Below are 23,613 nucleotides of genomic sequence, written 5' to 3'. Positions count from 1 at the left end.
GTCGGCTTTCATTGTGAAGAAAACCTCAGTGTGAGTTTAGAGTTTGTGTATTTATATTTAAAGTATATTACTGAAAACCTACAAATAGAGAGAACCAGGCTTTTATTAGAGACATTATATTTAAGACACACTCCCCCATATTTATTTGTTGTCTCAATGAATTCATTATGTGTCTAAACATAAATTACACACATAACTTGCACACACCTGCTTTTATTGTAACGAAACATATCAGAAGAATTAAAAAGATTCAGTACTGACTGTACTGACGTCTAAAACAAAGCACAGAAGAAGAGAGTGAAGGTTTCAGGAATAGACATGATCTTTGTACATCAGGCCAATCCAGCCTCGACGCACATCTGGTAGAAGTGGCCCTGCATACAGAGAAGCTGAGAGGGGGAGTCCATCTCTGCAACGAAGCCTTGGTCCATCACAATGATCCTGAACAGAGAGAGACGGGAAAAGTAAGATGGGCAGAAAAACGAGTCAGAAAAACTAATGAGGATTTAGAGACAAAAGAAGACGAGTCAGAAAAACTAACAAGGATTTAGAGACGAAAGAAGACAAGTCAGAAAAACTAACGAGAATTAAGAGACGAAAGAAGACGAGTCAGAAATACTAATGCAGATTAAGAGACGAAAGAAGACGAGTCAAAAAAACTAATGGGGATTTAGAGACGAAAAAAGACGAGTCAAAATAACTAATGAGGATTTAGTGATGAAAGAAGACGAGTCAGAAAAACTAATGAGGATTTAGAGACAAAAGAAGACGAGTCAGAAAAACTAATGAGGATTTAGAGACAAAAGAAGACGAGTCAGAAAAACTAATGGGGATTTAGAGACGAAAAAAGACGAGTCAGAAAAACTAACGAGGATTTAGAGACGAAAAAAGACGAGTCACAAAAACTAACAGGGATTTAGAGATGAAAAAAGACGAGTCAAAATAACTAATGAGGATTTAGAGACAAGAGAAGACAAGTCAGAAAAATTTATGAGGATTTAGAGACGAAAGAAGACGAGTCAAAATAACTAATGAGGATTTAGAGACGAATTAAGACGAGTCAGAAAAACTAACCAGGATTTAGAGACGAAAGAAGACGAGTCAGAAAAATGAATGAGGATTTAGAGACGAAAGAAGATGAGTCAGAAAAACTAACCAGGATTTAGAGACGAAAGAAGACGAGTCAAAATAACTAATGAGGATTTAGAGACGAAAGAAGACGAGTCAGAAAAACTAACAGGGATTTAGAGACGAAAGAAGACGAGTCAGAAAAACTAACGAGGATTTAGAGACGAAAGAAGATGAGTCAGAAAAACTAACAAGGATTTAGAGACGAAAAAGACGAGTCAAAATAACTAATGAGGATTTAGTGACGAAAGAAGACGAGTCAGAAAAATGAATGAGGATTTAGAGACGAAAGAAGACGAGTCAGAAAAACTAACGAGGATTTAGAGACGAAAGAAGACGAGTCAGAAAAACTAACGAGGTTTAAGAGACGAAAGAAGACGAGTCAGAAAAACTAACGAGGATTAAGAGACGAAAGAAGACGAGTTGGAAAAACTAATGGGGATTTAGAGACGAAAAAAGACGAGTCAAAATAACTAATGAGGATTTAGTGACGAAAGAAGACGAGTCAGAAAAACTAACCAGGATTTAGAGACGAAAGAAGATGAATCAGAAAAACTAACGAGGATTTAGAGACGAAAGAAGACGAGTCAGGAAAACTCATGGGGATTTAGAGACGAAAGAAGACGAGTCAAAATAACTAATGAGTATTTAGAGACGAAAGAAGACGAGTCAGAAAAACTAACAAGGATTTAGAGACGAAAGAAGACGAGTCCGAAAAACTAATGAGGATTAAGAGACGAAAGAAGACGAGTCAGAAAAACTAATGGGGATTTAGAGACGAAAAAAGACGAGTCAAAATAACTAATGAGGATTTAGTGATGAAAGAAGACGAGTCAGAAAAACTAATGAGGATTTAGAGACGAAAAAAGACAAGTCAAAATAACTAATGAGGATTTAGAGACGAAAGAAGACGAGTCAAAATAACTGATGAGGATTTAGAGACGAAAGAAGATGAGTCAGAAAAACTAACAAGGATTTAGAGACGAAAAAAGACGAGTCAGAAAAACTAACGAGGATTAAGAGACGAAAGAAGACAAGTCAGAAAAACTAAAAGGGATTTAGAGACGAAAAAAGACGAGTCAAAATAACTAATGAGGATTTAGGGACGAGAAGACAAGTCAGAAAAATTTATGAGGATTTAGAGACGAAAGAAGACGAGTCAAAATAACTAATGAGGATTTAGAGACGAAAGAAGACGAGTCAGAAAAACTAACCAGGATTTAGAGACGAAAGAAGACGAGTCAGAAAAATGAATGAGGATTTAGAGACGAAAGAAGACGAGTCAGAAAAACTAACCAGGATTTAGAGACGAAAGAAGATGAGTCAGAAAAACTAATGAGGATTTAGAGACGAAAGAAGACGAGTCAGAAAAACTAACAGGGATTTAGAGACGAAAGAAGACGAGTCAGAAAAACTAACGAGGATTTGGAGACGAAAGAAGACGAGTCAGAAAAACTAACGAGGATTTAGAGACGAAAAAAGATGAGTCAAAATAACTAATGAGGATTTAGTGACGAAAGAAGACGAGTCAGAAAAATGAATGAGGATTTAGAGACGAAAGAAGACGAGTCAGAAAAACTAACGAGGATTTAGAGATGAAAGAAGACGAGTCAGAAAAACTAACGAGGATTTAGAGACGAAAGAAGACGAGTCAGAAAAACTAACGAGGATTTAGAGACGAAAGAAGACAAGTTGGAAAAACTAATGGGGATTTAGAGACGAAAAAAGACGAGTCAAAATAACTAATGAGGATTTAGTGACGAAAGAAGACGAGTCAGAAAAATGAATGAGTATTTAGAGACGAAAGAAGACGAGTCAGAAAAACTAACGAGGATTTAGAGACGAAAAAAGACGAGTCAAAATAACTAATGAGGATTTAGTGACGAAAGAAGACGAGTCAGAAAAATGAATGAGGATTTAGAGACGAAAGAAGACGAGTCAGAAAAACTAACGAGGATTTAGAGATGAAAGAAGACGAGTCAGAAAAATGAATGAGTATTTAGAGACGAAAGAAGACGAGTCAGAAAAACTAACCAGGATTTAGAGACGAAAGAAGATGAATCAGAAAAACTAACGAGGATTTAGAGACGAAAGAAGACGAGTCAGGAAAACTAATGGGGATTTAGAGACGAAAGAAGACGAGTCAAAATAACTAATGAGTATTTAGAGACGAAAGAAGACGAGTCAGAAAAACTAACGAGGATTTAGAGACGAAAGAAGACGAGTCCGAAAAACTAATGAGGATTAAGAGACGAAAGAACACGAGTCAGAAAAACTAATGGGGATTTAGAGACGAAAAAAGACGAGTCAAAATAACTAATGAGGATTTAGTGATGAAAGAAGACGAGTCAGAAAAACTAATGAGGATTTAGAGACGAAAAAAGACAAGTCAAAATAACTAATGAGGATTTAGAGACGAAAGAAGACGAGTCAAAATAACTGATGAGGATTTAGAGACGAAAGAAGATGAGTCAGAAAAACTAACGAGGATTTAGAGACGAAAAAAGACGAGTCAGAAAAACTAACGAGGATTAAGAGACGAAAGAAGACGAGTCAGAAAAACTAACAGGGATTTAGAGACGAAAAAAGACGAGTCAAAATAACTAATGAGGATTTAGAGACGAGAAGACAAGTCAGAAAAATTTATGAGGATTTAGAGACGAAAGAAGACGAGTCAGAAAAACTAACCAGGATTTAGAGACGAAAGAAGACGAATCACAAAAACTAACAAGGATTTAGAGACGAAAGAAGACGAGTCAAAAAAACTAACTTTCAATTCAATTCAATTCAATTCAATTTTATTTATATAGCGCCAAATCACAACAACAGTTATCTCACAGCGCTTTTCATAAAAGAGCAGGTCTAGACCGTACTCTGTGATGATATTTACAGAAGCCCAACAGTTCCCACCAAGAGCAAGCACTAGGCGACAGAGGCAAGGAAAACTTCCTTTTAAGAGGCAGAAACCTCGAGCAGAACCATGGCTCAGGGTGGGCGGCCATCTGCCTCGACCGGTTGGGGTGAGAGAGAGAGAGAGAGAGAGAGAGAGAGAGAGAGAGAGAGGGATGTAAGGAGAGAGAGAGGGGAGGGAGGCAGCCTACACAATATACACACAGAGGTACAGACAGTGAAGGTAATGTTGCTATAGACTAAATGAAAATGGTACAGATATTTATAATAGTGTTAATGGTAACCATCGTAATGTTAATGATTATAATAACAATAATAACAATAAGACTAGCAACAATAGTCGTTGCAGTAGAGGGTGTCGAGCAGGAACACGGGGGCAGCAGGTGACCCGCAGCCACAGATCCAGACTCCACAGCTCCAGAGCCAGAAAACCTGCAGGAAGTGATAGGAGAGAGGAGAGAGACGAGAAAGCACAAGACTACCGGAAAGGGGAGAAGTTGTGTTAGTAACATGCAATAATGGGATAAGGTTGCATACAGAGGGAGAGAAAGTAGAGGAGAGAGGAGCTCAGTGCATCATGGGAAATCCCCCGGCAGTCTAGGCCTATAGCAGCATAACTAAGGGATGGTTCAGGACTACCTGAGCCAGCCCTAACTATAAGCTTTATCAAAGAGGAAAGTCTTAAGCCTACTCTTAAATGTGGAGATGGTGTCTGCCTCCTGAACCCAAACTGGAACCTGGTTCCACAGGAGAGGAGCTTGATAGCTGAACGCTCTGGCTCCTAGTCTACTTTTGGAGACTCTAGGAACCACAAGTAACCCTGCATTCTGGGAGCGCAGTGCTCTGGTGGGGTAGTAAGGTACTATGAGCTCTTTAAGATAAGATGGTGCCTGACCATTAAGAGCTTTGTAGGTAAGAAGAATGATTTTAAATTCTATTCTGGATTTTACTGGAAGCCAATGCAAAGAAGCTAAAACAGGAGAAATGTGATCTCTTTTCCTGGTTCCTGTCAGAACACGTGCTGCAGCATTCTGGATCAGCTGAAGAGTCTTAATGGACTTTTTCGAGCAGCCTGATAATAAGGAATTGCAGTAATCCAGCCTAGAAGTAACAAATGCATGGACTAGTTTTTCTGCATCATTTTTAGACAGGATGTTCCTGATTTTCGCAATATTAGGTGAAAAAAGGCGGTCCTTGAAATTTGCTTAATGTGAGACTTAAACGACATGTCCTGATCAAAGATAACTCCAAGATTCCTACAGTGGTGCTGGAGGCCAAGGCGATGCCATCCAGGGAAACTATATCTTTACATAATGCGTCACGGAGGTGCTTAGGCCCCAGAGCAATAACTTCAGTTTTATCTGAGTTTAACATGAGAAAATTACAGGTCATCCAGGTTTTAACATCCTGAAGGCACATTTGAAGTTTAGCTAACTGATGAGTTTCATCTGGCTTGATCGATAGATATAACTGAGTATCATCTGCATAACAATGAAAGCTTATGGAATGTTTCCTGATAATATTGCCTAAAGGAAGCATATATAAAGTGAAGAGGATTGGTCCGAGGACAGATCCTTGTGGAACTCCATGAGTAACTTTGGCGTGCATGGAGGACTCATCGTTAACATGTACAAACTGAAATCGATCTGATAAATAGGACTTAAACCAGCTTAGAGCGGTCCTTTAATGCCAATGAAATATTCCAGTCTCTGCAATAGGATCTGATGGTCAATGGTATCAAATGCAGCACTAAGATCTAATAAAACCAGTACAGAGACAAGTCCTTTGTCTGATGCAATAAGGAGGTCATTAGTAATTTTCACCAGTGCTGTCTCTGTGCTATGATGAGCTCTAAATCCTGACTGAAAATCCTCAAATAAACTATTGCTCTGTAGAAAGTCACACAGCTGTTTAGCAACTGCTTTCTCCAGAACCTTAGAGAGAAATGGAAGGTTAGATATAGGTCTATAGTTGGCTAAAACATCCGGATCAAGTTTGGGCTTTTTCAGAAGAGTTTAATTACAGCTACTTTAAAGTACTGTGGTACATAGCCTGTTGATAGAGATAGATTGATCATATCTAGTATAGAGGTGCTGACTAAGGGTAAAACATCATTAAGCAACCTAGTCGGGATGGGGTCTAAGAGGCAGGTTGATGGTTTAGATGAAGAAATTATTGAAGTTAGTTGGTAAAGATTGAGGGAAGCAAAACAGTCTAAACATGTATCTGGTTCTACAGCTGTTTCTAAGGTTCCTGAGTTTAGAGATAAGTCGGTGCCAGTTGAGGGCAGGTCTTGGTGAATTTTGTCTCTAATAGCTAGAATTTTGTCATTAAAGAAGCTCAGGAAATCGTAACTACTGAGAGCTATGGGAATACTTGGCTCAATAGAGCTGTGACTCTCTGTCAGCCTGGCTACAGTGCTGAAAAGAAACCTGGGGTTGTTCCTATTTTCCTCTATTAATGACGAGTAGTACGCTGCTCTGGCATTACGGAGGGCCTTCCTATAAGTTTTAAGACTATCTTGCCAAATTAAACGAGAATTTTCCACTTTGGTGGAACGCCAATTCCTCTCAAGTTTCCGTGATATTTGCTTTAAGAGTTTCAGTATTATACCATGGAGCTAACCGTCTTTGTTTTAGTATTTTCTTTTTTAAGGGGCTACAGAGTCGATGTCATTCGCAGCGAGCCTGCAGCACTATCAACAAGATGATCGATTTGGGAGGGACTGAAATTGCATAGGAGTCCTCTGTTACTTTGTGACTAGATAATGTATTTAGAGCTGACGGAATCGTATCCTTAAATTTAGCTACAGCACTATCAGACAGACATCTTGTATAGAAATTTTTGCCCAATGGCGAGTAGTTCAGCAATACAAACTCAAAAGTTATCAAACAGTGGTCGGATAAAGAGGGATTCTGTGGGAACACCACTAAATGTTCAATTTCAATACCATACACCAAAACAAGGTCGAGGGTGTGGTTAAAACAGTGAATCGGTTCATGAACACTCTGAGAGAAGCCGATGGAATCTAACAAAGAGATAAACGCAGTACTGAAGCTGTCATTCTCAACGTCCACATGAATATTAAAATCCCTACAATAATAACTTTGTCCGTTTTAAGGACTAAAGTTGACAAAAACTCTGCAAATTCAGATAAGAATTCAGAATACGGGCCAGGTGTTCGGTACACTATAACAAAAAGAATTGGTTGCAGTGATTTCCAACTTGGGTGCGAAAGACTAAGAACAAGACTTTCAAATGAGTTATAGTTTAGTTTAGGTTTAGAGCTGATTAGTAGGCTAGAGTCGAAGATAGCTGCAACTCCACCTCCTCGGCCTGTGCCTCGAGGAATGTGAGTATTAATATGACTGGGAGGGGTGGATTCATTTAGGCTAACATATAGGCTGTATTTACGTTTATCCTTAGCCAGCAGGTTCAAATAAGACTCAATGTCGCCCGCTCTGGCCCCAGGGATGCACTTAACTATGGCTGTTGGCTTCGCTAACTTCACGTTTCTCAAAATGGAGCTGCCAATGATCAGAGTTGGTTTCTCAGCGGGTGTGTCGCTGAGTGGGGAAAATCTGTTAGAAACGTGAACAGGTTGATGATGCCCCGTGGACTTTGAATGCTTACGACTATTCCTCCTTCGGACAGTCACCCAGCCCCCCCCCCCTTTCCTGGCTGCACAGGGGATGCCGGTGGACGGCTACCACAGGCTAACTCAGGCCGTTCCACACCGACTACCGAGGACTGGCTAGCTACAGTAGCTAAAGACTGATCTACCAAGGTGCAGAGCCGGACTTCTAAATCACTGAGCCTCGCCTCCATGTCTATAAATAAACTACACTTATTACACGTACCATTACCGCTAAAGGAGGCAGAGGAGTAACTGAACATCTGACACACCGAGCAGGAGAAAGTAGGAGAGAGAGAGGGAGAAGGAGAAGCCATCGCTAGCTGCTAAGCTAAAGTCGCTAACGGCTAAGCTAAAGTACTGTAGCGTCAGCTACCAAAACTTTTGAACAACTATGAGATTGAACAGCAGTCACTAAAAGATGGAAAGAACTGTGAGTGCTTAGGCAAAATTACTGTAAAGAATAAGTGTTTAGCGAACAGTTGGCCGCTGTAATCAAACAAATGTAACTGGTATTTAGCGAGAGCAGCACAACACGGTACCAACACACAAGCACCGGAAACGGAAATGAGTCGACACGCTTACCGCAATACGTCAGCAGATCCAGACACAGGCCTAAGTGTGCTAACGAGGATTTAGAGACGAAAAAAGACAAGTCAAAAAACTAATGAGAATTTAGAGACGAAAGAAGACGAGTCAGAAAAATGAATGAGGATTTAGAGACGAAAGAAGACGAGTCAGAAAAACTAACAAGGATTATGAGACGAAAGAAGACGAGTCAAAATAACTAATGAGGATTTCGAGACGAAAGAAGACGAGTCAAAATAACTAATGAGGATTTAGAGACGAAAGAAGACGAGTCACAAAAACTAACCAGGATTTAGAGACGAAAGAAGATGAATCACAAAAACTAATGAGGATTAAGAGACGAAAGAAGACGAGTCAGAAAAACTAACGAGGATTTAGAGACGAAAGAAGACGAGTCAGAAAAACTAACGAGGATTTAGAGACGAAAAAAGACGAGTCAAAATAACTAATGAGGATTTAGTGACGAAAGAAGACGAGTCAGAAAAATGAATGAGGATTTAGAGACGAAAGAAGACGAGTCAGAAAAACTAACGAGGATTTAGAGACGAAAGAAGACGAGTCAGAAAAACTAACGAGGATTTAGAGACAAAAGAAGACGAGTCAGAAAAACTAACGAGGTTTAAGAGAAGAAAGAAGACGAGTCAGAAAAACTAACGAGGATTAAGAGACGAAAGAAGACGAGCTGGAAAAACTAATGGGGATTTAGAGACGAAAAAAGACGAGTCAAAATAACTAATGAGGATTTAGTGATGAAAGAAGACGAGTCAGAAAAATGAATGAGGATTTAGAGACGAAAGAAGACGAGTCAGAAAAACTAATGAGGATTTAGAGACAAGAGAAGATGAATCAGAAAAACTAATGAGGATTTAGAGACGAAAGAAGACGAGTCACAAAAACTAACCAGGATTTAGAGACGAAAGCAGATGAATCACAAAAACTAACGAGGATTAAGAGACGAAAGAAGACGAGTCAGAAAAACTAACGAGGATTTAGAGACGAAAGAAGACGAGTCAGAAAAACTAACAAGGATTAAGAGACGAAAGAAGACGAGTCAAAATAACTAATGAGGATTTAGTGACGAAAGAAGACGAGTCAGAAAAATGAATGAGGATTTAGAGACGAAAGAAGACGAGTCAGAAAAACTAACGAGGATTTAGAGACGAAAGAAGACGAGTCAGAAAAACTAACGAGGATTTAGAGACAAAAGAAGACGAGTCAGAAAAACTAACGAGGTTTAAGAGAAGAAAGAAGACGAGTCAGAAAAACTAACGAGGATTAAGAGACGAAAGAAGACGAGCTGGAAAAACTAATGGGGATTTAGAGACGAAAAAAGACGAGTCAAAATAACTAATGAGGATTTAGTGACGAAAGAAGACGAGTCAGAAAAATGAATGAGGATTTAGAGACGAAAGAAGACGAGTCAGAAAAACTAATGAGGATTTAGAGACAAGAGAAGATGAATCAGAAAAACTAATGAGGATTTAGAGACGAAAGAAGACGAGTCAGGAAAACTAATGGGGATTTAGAGACGAAAAAAGACGAGTCAAAATAACTAACGAGGATTTAGAGACGAAAGAAGACGAGTCCGAAAAACTAACGAGGATTAAGAGACGAAAGAAGACGAGTCAGAAAAACTAATGGGGATTAAGAGACGAAAAAAGACGAGTCAAAATAACTAATGAGGATTTAGTGATGAAAGAAGACGAGTCAGAAAAACTAATGAGGATTTAGAGACGAAAGAAGACGAGTCAAAATAACTCATGAGGATTTAGAGACGAAAGAAGATAAGTCAGAAAAACTAACCAGGATTTAGAGACGAAAAAAGACGAGTCAGAAAAACTAACCAGGATTTAGAGACGAAAAAAGACGAGTCAAAATAACTAATGAGGATTTAGAGACGAGAAGACAAGTCAGAAAAATTAATGAGGATTTAGAGACGAAAGAAGACGAGTCAGAAAAACTAACCAGGATTTAGAGACGAAAGAAGACGAGTCACAAAAACTAACAAGGATTTAGAGACGAAAGAAGACGAGTCAGAGAAACTAACGAGGATTTAGAGACGAAAAAAGACAAGTCAGAAAAACTAATGAGAATTTAGAGACGAAAGAAGACGAGTCAGAAAAATGAATGAGGATTTAGAGACGAAAGAAGACGAGTCCGAAAAACTAACGAGGATTAAGAGACGAAAGAAGACGAGTCAGAAAAACTAACGAGGATTAAGAGACGAAAGAAGACGAGTCAGAAAAACTAACGGGGATTTAGAGACGAAAGAAGACGAGTCAAAATAACTAATGAGGATTTCGAGACGAAAGAAGACGAGTCAAAATAACTAATGAGGATTAAGAGACGAAAGAAGACGAGTCAGAAAAACTAATGAGGATTTAGAGACGAAAAAAGACGAGTCAAAATAACTAATGAGGATTTAGAGACGAAAGAAGACGAGTCAGAGAAACGAATGAGGATTTAGAGACAAAGAAGACGAGTCAGAAAAATGAATGAGGATTTAGAGACGAAAGAAGATGAGTTAGAAAAACTAACAAGGATTTAGAGACGAAAAAAGACGAGTCAGAAAAACTAACGAGGATTTCGAGACGAAAGAAGACGAGTCAGAAAAACTAACAGGGATTTAGAGACAAGAGAAGACAAGTCAGAAAAATTAATGAGGATTTAGAGACGAAAGAAGACGAGTCCGAAAAACTAACCAGGATTTAGAGACGAAAGAAGATTAATCACAAAAACTAACGAGGATTTAGAGACGAAAGAAGACGAGTCAAAATAACTAATGAGGATTTAGAGACGAAAGAAGACGAGTCAGAAAAACTAACGAGGATTTAGAGACGAAAAAAGACGAGTCAGAAAAACTAATGAGGATTAAGAGACGAAAGAAGACGAGTCAGAAAAACTAATGGGGATTAAGAGACGAAAGAAGACGAGTCAAAATAACTAATGAGGATTTCGAGACGAATTAAGACGAGTCAGAAAAATGAATGAGGATTTAGTGACGAAAGAAGACGAGTCAGAAAAACTAACGAGGATTTAGAGATGAAAAAGGACGAGTCAGCAAAACTAATGGGGATTTAGAGACAAAAGAAGACGAGTAAGAAAAATGAATGAGGATTTAGAGACGAAAGAAGACGAGTCAAAATAACCGATGAGGATTTAGAGACGAAAAAAGACGAGTCTGAGAGTCAGTTTATGGGACATCTAAACACGTTTAGCGTCCGTCACCCAAAAACTAAATATTTAAACAGCTTTCCTGTCAGAGCTGGTGTTTGAAATCGCTGTGGAAGAGGTTAGTACAGACAGGCTGCCTGTCTCCAAAATAAAGGCATTGTATAAACTCTAGTTAAACGTGCTGCTGTATGGGAACATCAGTTATTTCATAAACCATAAAGGCAAGGACTAACAGACCCTGATGTTTCTGGATACTGCTGGACTACACATTGACACCTGCATCCTGATCTGGGGACATAAAACAAAGCAGTCCAGCTGGTACCTGGTGTAGTCCATGATGGTGTTGAGGCGGTGAGCGATGGTTAGGACTGTACAGTCATCAAACTGAGAGCGTATAGTGGACTGGACCAGCTGGTCTGTCTTCAGGTCCACAGCTGCTGTGGCTTCATCTAAAACTAGGATCCTGGTCTTCCTCAGTAGAGCTCTGGCCAAACACAGCAACTGCCGCTGGCCAAGGCTGCAGACAAAGACATCACGCGTTACAACATGCCTCACAGCAGGTGGACAGAAAGACAAAACCAGCATAAAAGAAATGAATTTGTGAGTTGAAGTTTAAAGATCAATATGCAGACAGATCATCAGCCTCTGATCAGTCCTGCTGCTGTTAGTGTGAGACAGGTGGGTTTTGGAAGAGCTCAGAGAGCAGGGTCACTAAAGGTACACTATGAAAGCAGTAACAAACGGCAGAGAAAGCCAGATGTGGATATTTTATCATGGCCACCCCCCATGATGAAATATCCACATCTGACATTTTTTCTTCTCTGTGACATTTAAATGGGACACGCTGTCACTACACTGTAAAAGTGCAGTACGTATGTCTCTCTGTGTCTAATTGTTGGTTTGTCTTTCTAGTTTAGTTAGCTAAGTTGTAGTTAGCCAGGTGTAGTTAGCTAGCATAGTTATTGCAGAAAGTTGGCTAACAGAGGGTCCATTTTATTTTTTAGTTTCCTACTCTTGGTTTAGTGTGCTGTTTATTTTCATTATGGCATTTGTGTGTGCAGTGTTGGAGGACAGATGACAGAAAACGTACCAAAGTACCAAAAGCCTAAAGTTAATATTAACCTGAGGCAACAGCTAACACCAGGAACAGCAACAAAAAAACCAAAGGGGCAGAATGAAACAATGGGACCCTGGTATACCATCTACTGTCCACAGAAGTCTGGTCACAAGTGGCCTTCATGGAAGACTTGCAGCCAAAAAGCCTCCGACATGGAAACAAGTGTGACATCCCCATCTTTTGGCTGCTGGGATGTCTCTTTGTGTTCTGTGTTGCAGATGTTAGTAGGCGTGGTTAAAATCATCCGTTGTTGGAGCCACCTGGGCCTGGTGTTCTCCAGGATAAAAGCGCATCTCATGTTCTGCTCTTTGGGCTAGAGAGGAGGGAAACCCTGTTCCCTATGCTCCACGTTATTTTTGTTTCTTTCATCACACAACACTGCACTCACTATTCCTTCAAGCATGCATACCTGCTGACATGACTGATCTACTGATTATCACATTTCATCTGATTATTTGAATATTAAGTTGTTGTTAAAAAAGTAATGGTACTGTTACTGCAGTTTGTGTCATTGTACTGTTCTTTTTTTGTCGCGGTTTTGAGCCAGTCGTGACACAATACTAAGAGACTCAGCTCTGCATAGAAACACAGGAACTGGGTGGAGCGGAACTGGTAGCAGGAGTTCTGGACTGATGAGTCCACATGTGAAATATCTGCAGCAGGTTGAGAGCAGAACAAGAATGAAGCTGGTGGAGGGTCCTGCAGGTCTGGGATCTGGTAACAATGAATGGTCTCCTCAATGCTGAGAATTACAGGCAGATACTTATACCCATCATACAGTTCCATCAGGGAGGCATCTGTTTGACCCCACATTTATTCTGCGGCGTGTCAAAGAGGTCAAACACACAGTGAGAGTCATTAAGAGCCATCTTCAGATTAAAGAAGAACAATGAGTCCTGAAAGTGATGGTGTTGCCCCCACAGAGCCCTGTTTGGCCCCCACAGAGCTCAACATCATCCAGTTGGACTGGGATCACATGAAGAGAGAGAGAAGCAGCTGAGGCTGCCTGGATCCACAGGACTGTGGGGAGTTCTCCAAGAGGTCCTGACCGACCCACCTGCGTGGGTACCTAGATGAAGTGATGGTGTTTGAAGACAAAGGGTGGTCACACCAAATATTGGATTTAGATTTTTCTTCTGCTCACTCACTTTGCATTTTGTTCACTGATAGAAAGGATTCTTACTTTACAGCATTTTTCCATACCAACTTGTGTGGCCCCTGGTGTTGTGTTACGCTGGTGACAGACAGGATGTGAGACAGGCTGACAGTGGTAGGTAAATTCTCGAGCGAGCACTGGCCTGGATCATTTGTATCACATAATAGTGTACAATAGATTATCAGTGTTTTCTTGCCAGATTGACTCACAGCATGCAGAACAGATGCTGAAACGACTGGAAGCTGCAGTAGCTGAGCTCTGAGCAGTCCTATTGGTATACAGCGCTCACTGGCATTGCCCTGTGGAACTGTGTTAGGGTTATACATCGCCCTCTGCTGGTGGTCAGGTGTAGGTGGATCTACCTGAGGTTCTCTCCTCCTTCACAGCACTGATGGTTCAGTTTCTGTGGTAGTGCAGATACGAAGCTGCTGAGATGAGCCAGTTCCAGAGCTTTCCATAGATCCTCATCTGAGCGGGTTTCAAAGGGGTCCAGGTTCAACCTCAGAGAACCAGAAAACAGCACCGGGTCCTGGGAATGAAAGGTCAGGGGTCACCTCAAAGTGTGTGTGTTTTTCTGGGCTGGCACTCTCGCCTCTCTCTGATGCTGTACTAACTATATGAATGTAAATGCTCCGTACTTGTATGTAGTCTTTTCGACCACTCAAAGCGCTTTTAAACTACATCTGCATTCACACACATTCATTCACTGAGCCTAAGTGCTCAAACATAGACTAACACAACAAGTACTCACTGCAAGTTATACTAAATGTATGAAGTACTCACTGCATGTTATACTAACTGTATGAAGTACTCACTGCATGTTATACTAACTGTATGAAGTCGCTGCATGTTGTACTAACTGTATGAAGTACTCACTGCAAGTTATACTAACTATATGAAGTCGCTGCATGCTGTACTAACTGTATGAAGTACTCACTGCAAGTTATACTAACTGTATGAAGTACTCACTGCATGCTGTACTAACTATATGAAGTCGCTGCATGCTGTACTAACTGTATGAAGTACTCACTGCATGTTATACTAACTATATGAAGTCGCTGCATGCTGTACTAACTGTATGAAGTACTCACTGCATGTTATACTAACTATATGAAGTACTCACTGCATGTTGTACTAACTATATGAAGTACTCACTGCATGCTGTACTAACTATATGAAGTACTCACTGCATGCTGTACTAACTGTATGAAGTACACACTGCATGTTATACTAACTATATGAAGTACTCACTGCATGTTGTACTAACTATATGAAGTACTCATTGCATGCTGTACTAACTATATAATGTACTCACTGCATGCTGTACTAACAATATAAAGTACTCACTGCAGGTTATACTAACTGTATGAAGTACTCACTGCATGTTGTACTAACTATATGAAGTACTCACTGCATGCTGTACTAACTATATAAAGTACTCACTGCATGTTATACTAACTGTATGAAGTACTCACTGCATGTTGTACTAACTGTATAAAGTACTCACTGCATGTTATACTAACTGTATGATGTATTCACTGCATGTTATACTAACTGTATGAAGTACTCACTGCATGCTGTACTAACTGTATGAAATACTCACTGCAAGTTATACTAACTGTGTGAAGTACTCACTGCATGTTGTACTAACTATATGAAGTACTCACTGCATGCTGTACTAACTATATGAAGTACTCACTGCATGCTGTACTAACTATATGAAGTACTCACTGCATGTTGTACTAACTATATGAAGTACTCACTGCATGCTGTATTAACTGTATGAAGTACTCACTGCATGTTATACTAACTATATGAAGTACTCACTGCACGCTGTACTAACTATATAAAGTACTCACTGCATGTTGTACTAACTGTATAAAGTACTCACTGCATGTTATACTAACTGTATGATGTACTCACTGCATGTTATACTAACTGTATGAAGTACTCACTGCATGCTGTACTAACTGTATGAAGTACTCACTGCAAGTTATACTAACTGTATGAAGTACTCACTGCATGTTATACTAACTGTATGAAGTACTCACTGCATGTTATACTAACTGTATGAAGTACTCACTGCAAGTTATACTAACTGTATGAAGTACTCACTGCATGGTATACTAACTGTATGAAGTACTCACTGCATGTTATACTAACTGTATGAAGTACTCACTGCATGTTATACTAACTATATGAAGTACTCACTGCATGTTGTACTAACTATATGAAGTACTCACTGCATGCTGTACTAACTATATGAAGTACTCACTGCATGCTGTACTAACTGTATGAAGTACTCACTGCATGTTATACTAACTATATGAAGTACTCACTGCATGCTGTACTAACTATATGAAGTACTCACTGCATGCTGTACTAACTGTATGAAGTACACACTGCATGTTATACTAACTATATGAAGTACTCACTGCATGTTGTACTAACTATATGAAGTACTCATTGCATGCTGTACTAACTATATAATGTACTCACTGCATGCTGTACTAACTATATAAAGTACTCACTGCAGGTTATACTAACTGTATGAAGTACTCACTGCATGTTATACTAACTATATGAAGTACTCACTGCATGCTGTACTAACTATATAAAGTACTCACTGCATGTTATACTAACTGTATGAAGTACTCACTGCATGTTGTACTAACTGTATAAAGTACTCACTGCATGTTATACTAACTGTATGATGTACTCACTGCATGTTATACTAACTGTATGAAGTACTCACTGCATGCTGTATTAACTGTATGAAATACTCACTGCAAGTTATACTAACTGTGTGAAGTATTCACTGCATGTTGTACTAACTATATGAAGTACTCACTGCATGCTGTACTAACTATATGAAGTACTCACTGCATGTTATACTAACTATATGAAGTCGCTGCATGCTGTACTAACTATATGAAGTCGCTGCATGCTGTACTAACTGTATGAAGTACTCACTGCAAGTTATACTAACTGTATTTTAGTACTCACTGTATGTTATACTAACTATATGAAGTACTCACTGCATGCTGTACTAACTATATGAAGTACTCACTGCATGCTGTACTAACTATATAAAGTACTCACTGCATGTTATACTAACTGTATGAAGTACTCACTGCATGTTGTACTAACTGTATAAAGTACTCACTGCATGTTATACTAACTGTATGATGTACTCACTGCATGTTATACTAACTGTATGAAGTACTCACTGCATGCTGTACTAACTGTATGAAATACTCACTGCAAGTTATACTAACTGTGTGAAGTATTCACTGAATGTTGTACTAACTATATGAAGTACTCACTGCATGCTGTACTAACTATATGAAGTACTCACTGCATGTTATACTAACTATATGAAGTCGCTGCATGCTGTACTAACTATATGAAGTCGCTGCATGCTGTACTAACTGTATGAAGTACTCACTGCAAGTTATACTAACTGTATTTTAGTACTCACTGTATGTTATACTAACTATATGAAGTCGCTGCATGCTGTACTAACTGTATGAAGTACTCACTGCTTGCTGTACTAACTGTATGAAGTATTCACTGCAAGTTATACTAACTGTGTGAAGTACTCACTGCATGTTGTACTAACTATATGAAGTACTCACTGCATGCTGTACTAACTATATGAAGTACTCACTGCATGCTGTACTAACTGTATGAAGTACTCACTGCATGTTATACTAACTATATGAAGTACTCACTGCATGCTGTACTAACTGTATGAAGTACTCACTGCAAGTTATACTAACTGTATGAAGTACTCACTGCATGTTATACTAACTATATGAAGTCGCTGCATGCTGTACTAACTGTATGAAGTACTCACTGCAAGTTATACTAACTGTATGAAGTACTCACTGCATGTTATACTAACTGTATGAAGTACTCACTGCATGTTATACTAACTATATGAAGTCGCTGCATGCTGTACTAACTGTATGAAGTACTCACTGCAAGTTATACTAACTGTATGAAGTACTCACTGCATGTTATACTAACTGTATGAAGTACTCACTGCATGTTATACTAACTATATGAAGTCGCTGCATGCTGTACTAACTGTATCAAGTACTCACTGCAAGTTATACTAACTGTATGAAGTACTCACTGCATGTTATACTAACTGTATGAAGTACTCACTGCATGTTATACTAACTATATGAAGTCGCTGCATGCTGTACTAACTGTATCAAGTACTCACTGCAAGTTATACTAACTGTATGAAGTACTCACTGCAAGTTATACTAACTGTATGAAGTACTCACTGCATGCTGTACTAACTGTATGAAGTACTCACTGCAAGTTATACTAACTGTATGAAGTACTCACTGCATGCTGTACTAACTATATGAAGTCGCTGCATGCTGTACTAACTGTATGAAGTACTCACTGCATGTTATACTAACTGTATGAAGTACTCACTGCATGTTGTACTAACTGTATAAAGTACTCACTGCATGTTATACTAACTGTATGATGTACTCACTGCATGTTATACTAACTGTATGAAGTACTCACTGCATGCTGTACTAACTGTATGAAATACTCACTGCAAGTTATACTAACTGTGTGAAGTACTCACTGCATGTTGTACTAACTATATGAAGTACTCACTGCATGCTGTACTAACTATATAAAGTACTTACTGCATGTTATACTAACTGTATGAAGTACTCACTGCATGTTATACTAACTGTATGAAGTACTCACTGCAAGTTATACTAACTATATGAAGTACTCACTGCATGCTGTACTAACTATATAAAGTACTTACTGCATGTTATACTAACTGTATGAAGTACTCACTGCATGTTATACTAACTGTATGAAGTACTCACTGCAAGTTATACTAACTGTATGAAGTACTCACTGCATGTTATACTAACTATATGAAGTCGCTGCATGCTGTACTAACTGTATGAAGTACTCACTGCAAGTTATACTAACTGTATGAAGTACTCACTGCATGTTATACTAACTGTATGAAGTACTCACTGCATGTTATACTAACTATATGAAGTCGCTGCATGCTGTACTAACTGTATCAAGTACTCACTGCAAGTTATACTAACTGTATGAAGTACTCACTGCATGTTATACTAACTGTATGAAGTACTCACTGCATGTTATACTAACTATATGAAGTCGCTGCATGCTGTACTAACTGTATCAAGTACTCACTGCAAGTTATACTAACTGTATGAAGTACTCACTGCAAGTTATACTAACTGTATGAAGTACTCACTGCATGCTGTACTAACTATATGAAGTCGCTGCATGCTGTACTAACTGTATGAAGTACTCACTGCAAGTTATACTAACTGTATGAAGTACTCACTGCATGCTGTACTAACTATATGAAGTCGCTGCATGCTGTACTAACTGTATGAAGTACTCACTGCAAGTTATACTAACTGTATGAAGTACTCACTGCATGTTATACTAACTGTATGAAGTACTCACTGCATGTTATACTAACTATATGAAGTCGCTGCATGCTGTACTAACTGTATGAAGTACTCACTGCAAGTTATACTAACTGTATGAAGTACTCACTGCATGTTATACTAACTGTATGAAGTACTCACTGCATGTTATACTAACTATATGAAGTCGCTGCATGCTGTACTAACTGTATCAAGTACTCACTGCAAGTTATACTAACTGTATGAAGTACTCACGGCAAGTTATACTAACTGTATGAAGTACTCACTGCATGCTGTACTAACTATATGAAGTCGCTGCATGCTGTACTAACTGTATGAAGTACTCACTGCAAGTTATACTAACTGTATGAAGTACTCACTGCATGCTGTACTAACTATATGAAGTCGCTGCATGCTGTACTAACTGTATGAAGTACTCACTGCATGTTATACTAACTGTATGAAGTACTCACTGCAAGTTATACTAACTTTGTGAAGTACTCACTGCATGCTGTACTGTTTAAGAATTCACTGCAAGGTGTACTACAGTATTTGTACTTTAATATTTAGGGCTAAGCTTGTTGACAATTATTTTATTGAATGTAAACACATTTTCTATTCTTATTATTTTGAAAGTCCGCTGCTCTCTGACTCTGCAGGCGCTCTATGGAGAGTAACCATGTCAACTTTTCTTGTGCGCTACACAGCTGTAGCCTGTTTAATTAAACTTTACCTGATAGGCTCATCTAGTTTTGCGGGGACGCTCTGCCGTGTGAATTCCCCCCTGCTGATGTCCTGTTTACTCCCAAACAGCGAGGATCAGTCTCTTATCCAATGATTTGTGCTGCGCGTCACGTACAAAAAGTTCAAGATAATGCTTTTTCTGCTGCTGTCTGATAAAAGACAAATGTTTCTGCTGATACCTGAAAACAGATTTCTATCTGTTCACCTGCTGCTCAGAAGGAGCCTGTTCTGATGTTCTGATCGTGGCTCTGGACTCTAACTTGTTTTACCAAACTAGATAAAAGGTAACGGCCTGGCAGCGGCAAATAGCTTTGGTTTAATATTTGATTTGATTACATTAATGTTTAAGTTGAGATTTACAAGAAATATTTTAGTGCTGCTGTGTAAAGGGAATACTGCTGGGAAAAAGCTCCTTATTTGTTTAAAGCACTTTTGTGTTTATAGCAGTACATTTAAATTAAAAGTGGGAATACACTACTTTAGAATTCATTATTACATTTTGCGCATAACAATGTGATTAATTGCGATTAAAATTTTAATTGCACTAATAATATTTGTGCTGTAGTATTTCCAGTGCACTATAATATTTGTACTACAGTAGTGTGAGGGTACTATAGTACTTGTGCTGCAGTATTTGCAGCACTGACCTGAGGAATGATGGTGATCCTGGAGCGGAGATCATGCAGGCCGATCTGAGCGATGTCGATCCCGTCAATAAAGATCCGTCCCTTCGCTGCCTCCAGAATCCGGAAGATCCCCAGAGCCAGAGAGGACTTCCCAGCTCCCGTCCTTCCAACGATCCCCACCTGCAAGTTCATTCTTTTAATCAACTTGTCTTCAGAGGATTTATTACACGTCATAAATTCATACAACTGTAACTGACCACTGTCAAATGAATACGAATATTTTCCTATTAGATGGATTTATTTCACTTTGGTACTCTGAGTGCAGATTAACACCACATGTATATTTTTACTCTGATCGTTTCTGACCTTTTCTCTGTCCTGGATGTTGATGCAGATGTGGTTTAAAGCCCAGTCCAGACCTTTACGGTACTGCAGTCCGTAGTCTTCAAACTGGATGTTTCCTGTGGTCGGCCAGGCTGCCGGCAACCAGCTGCCCTCGAGGGTCCACGCTGCCTGGGGAGACACATCGGGTCAGTAAGGTCAACACTAAAAACACTGATGGTTCAGAAGAAGCAGAAGCACATTAATAAAATACTTTCTACACGTTAAGCTTCAGACATGTTGGACTACGAGCCACAGATTTCAGTTTCCACATGAACCAGGTCCAGTTGCAGACCTCTTTAGGAGTGCTGTCGTACTCTTTGACTCTCTCCACCGACACAATGTTGTTCTCCACATCAGTCCAGGATCGAACAATCCAGCTCAGGATTCCCGTCACCTGCAGAAACACAAACCCTCCATCACTGAAGCTGAAGATTTCTTACACTGCAGAGCTTTCAGCGAGGCCTCTCTGACTCACTCCTGAATTTTAACAAACACAAATGACTGTCATTTATCTGAGGTGTTCTTTCAACACAGATGACACAGGAGTCAAAGGGAGTCGAGGCAGCGGTCTCTCTGAAACACTGCAGCCCGTGAGGAATCAAGTCCTGGTTGGCTGATTAATTAAAAATGACTAATTATAACTGTATTATTTCTAATGGCAGCTTTGTATTAAATAAGCTTTGCTTATAAACACTGCAGGCCTTTAGTGTTTTTTGGGTTAGGTGTCCAGTGTCAGGTATACTTTTATGGCAAACATACTGAATACGTACTGAAGTTGTAGAGGAAATGGAAAAGCATCTGTAATCTCCCTCAGAACCACTTTTAATAAAAAGTTTTGAACCTGGAGAGACTGTGACAATGCCAATCCCACGATGCCCGGGCTGAGTTCACCCCGACCTCGCACACAGAGGACGGCTGCAGCCAAAACCAACAGATTCCCCAAAAACTCCAGGTTCACTGCCAGCCATCTGACAGAAACACATTTAATGACAAAATACCTGAGTATCTGAGAAAATGAAATACTAAAACATGACAATACTGTGAGGGTAAAGTATTAGTACTACTCAGGAGGTAGAAATCAGGGACAAACACACTGAACAACTATAGAAACATTACAGAGAAAATATTCAAATAGACTATATTATACTATACACTACAGTTGCACTGTAATATTTATTTACTCATACACTGATGTATTGTAATTATGTATTACATTTTAGTCATTTTAGTCAACAACATTGCATGTTAATATAGTCCCAGTCAGCATCCAAGGACATTGTTGCTGTCTCGTCCCCCCCAGTGTGACCCGTCCACCAATGTGTCCCTGAGCAAGACACTTAACCCCTCGTTGCTCCAGAGGCGTGCAACCTCTGACATATATAGCAATTGTAAGTCGCTTTGGATAAAAGCGTCAGCTAAATGAAGAGTATTTCTGTTGTTTTATGAGTTTCTGATTCTGAAATACCTTTAAAGTACTATCACACAGAAAAACCTTTGAAACACTCTGGTGTGTTTTCAGTATGAACCTGGTGGCGACGAAGCGAGGGAAATAAGCTTCCTGATTGTTGTCAATGCGGCGGTTGGCCTGCAGGATGAAGTGTCGCTGTTCACAGAAGGCTCGGATGACGCTGGCGCCCTGCACCGTCTCATTAAAATGGCTGTAGATAGGCGAGCGACTCACCGCCTCCAGCCGTCGCAGCTGACACGACGCAGCCACATAGAAACTCTGGAGAACAGAAGCATAGAAAGCAATACTTACAGGGAGGCTGAACCTCATATGTCCAGATGACGTTCAGGAGAAACCTTTACCTGTATGAAGCCGTAAACACAGGTGAGGGGGAGGAGCACCAGCCCTGTGAAGGGTGTGGCCAGCAACAAAATGATGCAGATCTCCAGCAGCTTGAACAGGTAGCCCAGCATCATCTTTAGCCCATCAGGAATCATGCAGTCGATTGCATCGATCTCTTTGGAGAAGCGATTCAGAAGGTTTCCGCTGGGCGTGACCTCAAAGAAGGTCATGGTTGAGTGCAGGACACTGTGGAGGAGATCGGCGTGAAGGTGACGCGATGCTACAATACCTCCCAGAGCGATGGCAAGGGTCGTCCCGAACATGGCCATCCCTGAAACACAGAGAGGAACCTCAGTGAGCTCTGTTCTGCTGAATCATTCAGAGGGAACTCAAAGGTGTTGAGGTGTATGACAACCCTTGACCCACCCTGCGTGAAGCCCAGAGCTGCAAACACGCTCAGCTTCAGCTCGTGGTCGCTCTGCGTGCCATTGACGGGCGGGTCATCGGCCCACAGGCTCAGCCAATAGCTGTAGGCCAACGAGGCGGCCTGCTGGAAGGCACAGAAGAAGATGATGGTCATAATGAAGGTCAACCCGACGGTCCTGAAGTACTCTCTATACATCTGCAGCTTGACCTGACAGCAGAAGAAGAACACTGTTAATATCACACACTTCCTGTTTATTAAATTTTAAAAAATGGACATTTGTCACTGTGCAGCTTTCACCACTGAAAGTCTTGTTTTTTATCTTATTTCAGGTCTTAGATGAGGTGGAACCACAATCATTTCCTTAGTTTAGCTCCTGTGGCTATTTAGTACCAGGAAGTTCTAGCTGAACACAGTTTTTATTTTAGGTAATCATTTTAAAGGTAGCTTTGTGAATTTTCTGTAAGTCCATGATGCTGC

At 39.8% G+C, this 23,613-nt stretch overlaps 1 protein-coding gene across 1 annotated transcript; it reads right to left on the bottom strand.

Moving 5' to 3' along the window:
* Nucleotides 1–195: 195 nt before the first annotated feature.
* LOC119919144 (multidrug resistance-associated protein 1-like) lies at nt 196–23,331 on the bottom strand. Its single transcript, XM_038739613.1, has 10 exons — nt 23,136–23,331; nt 22,730–23,040; nt 22,447–22,646; nt 21,762–21,888; nt 21,213–21,314; nt 20,903–21,049; nt 20,558–20,716; nt 14,070–14,236; nt 11,757–11,951; nt 196–441 (listed from the first exon to the last, which is right to left on the bottom strand). The coding sequence occupies exons 1-10, from the start codon at nt 23,329–23,331 to the stop codon at nt 333–335; spliced, it is 1,713 nt and encodes a 570-aa protein (XP_038595541.1). The 3' UTR covers nt 196–332.
* Nucleotides 23,332–23,613: the final 282 nt, after the last annotated feature.

The sequence above is a fragment of the Micropterus salmoides genome, unplaced genomic scaffold, assembly GCF_014851395.1.
Source record: "Micropterus salmoides isolate LMB-PRFRI ecotype aquatic unplaced genomic scaffold, ASM1485139v1 Ms_hic_scaffold_2576, whole genome shotgun sequence".
In the NCBI taxonomy this organism is placed as follows: domain Eukaryota; kingdom Metazoa; phylum Chordata; class Actinopteri; order Centrarchiformes; family Centrarchidae; genus Micropterus; species Micropterus salmoides.
This window is presented reverse-complemented; position numbering and strand designations above follow the sequence as displayed.

Coding starts and splice junctions, on each gene's coding strand:
- LOC119919144 (XM_038739613.1), bottom strand. CDS start 23,331: ATGTATAGAGAGTACTTCAGGACCGTCGGGTTGACCTTCATTATGACC. Junction 21,315..21,761: donor CATTGTCACAGTCTCTCCAG/GTTCAAAACTTT, acceptor GTGTTTCTGCAG/GTGACGGGAATCCTGAGCTG. Junction 21,050..21,212: donor ACGACAGCACTCCTAAAGAG/GTCTGCAACTGG, acceptor GTGTCTCCCCAG/GCAGCGTGGACCCTCGAGGG.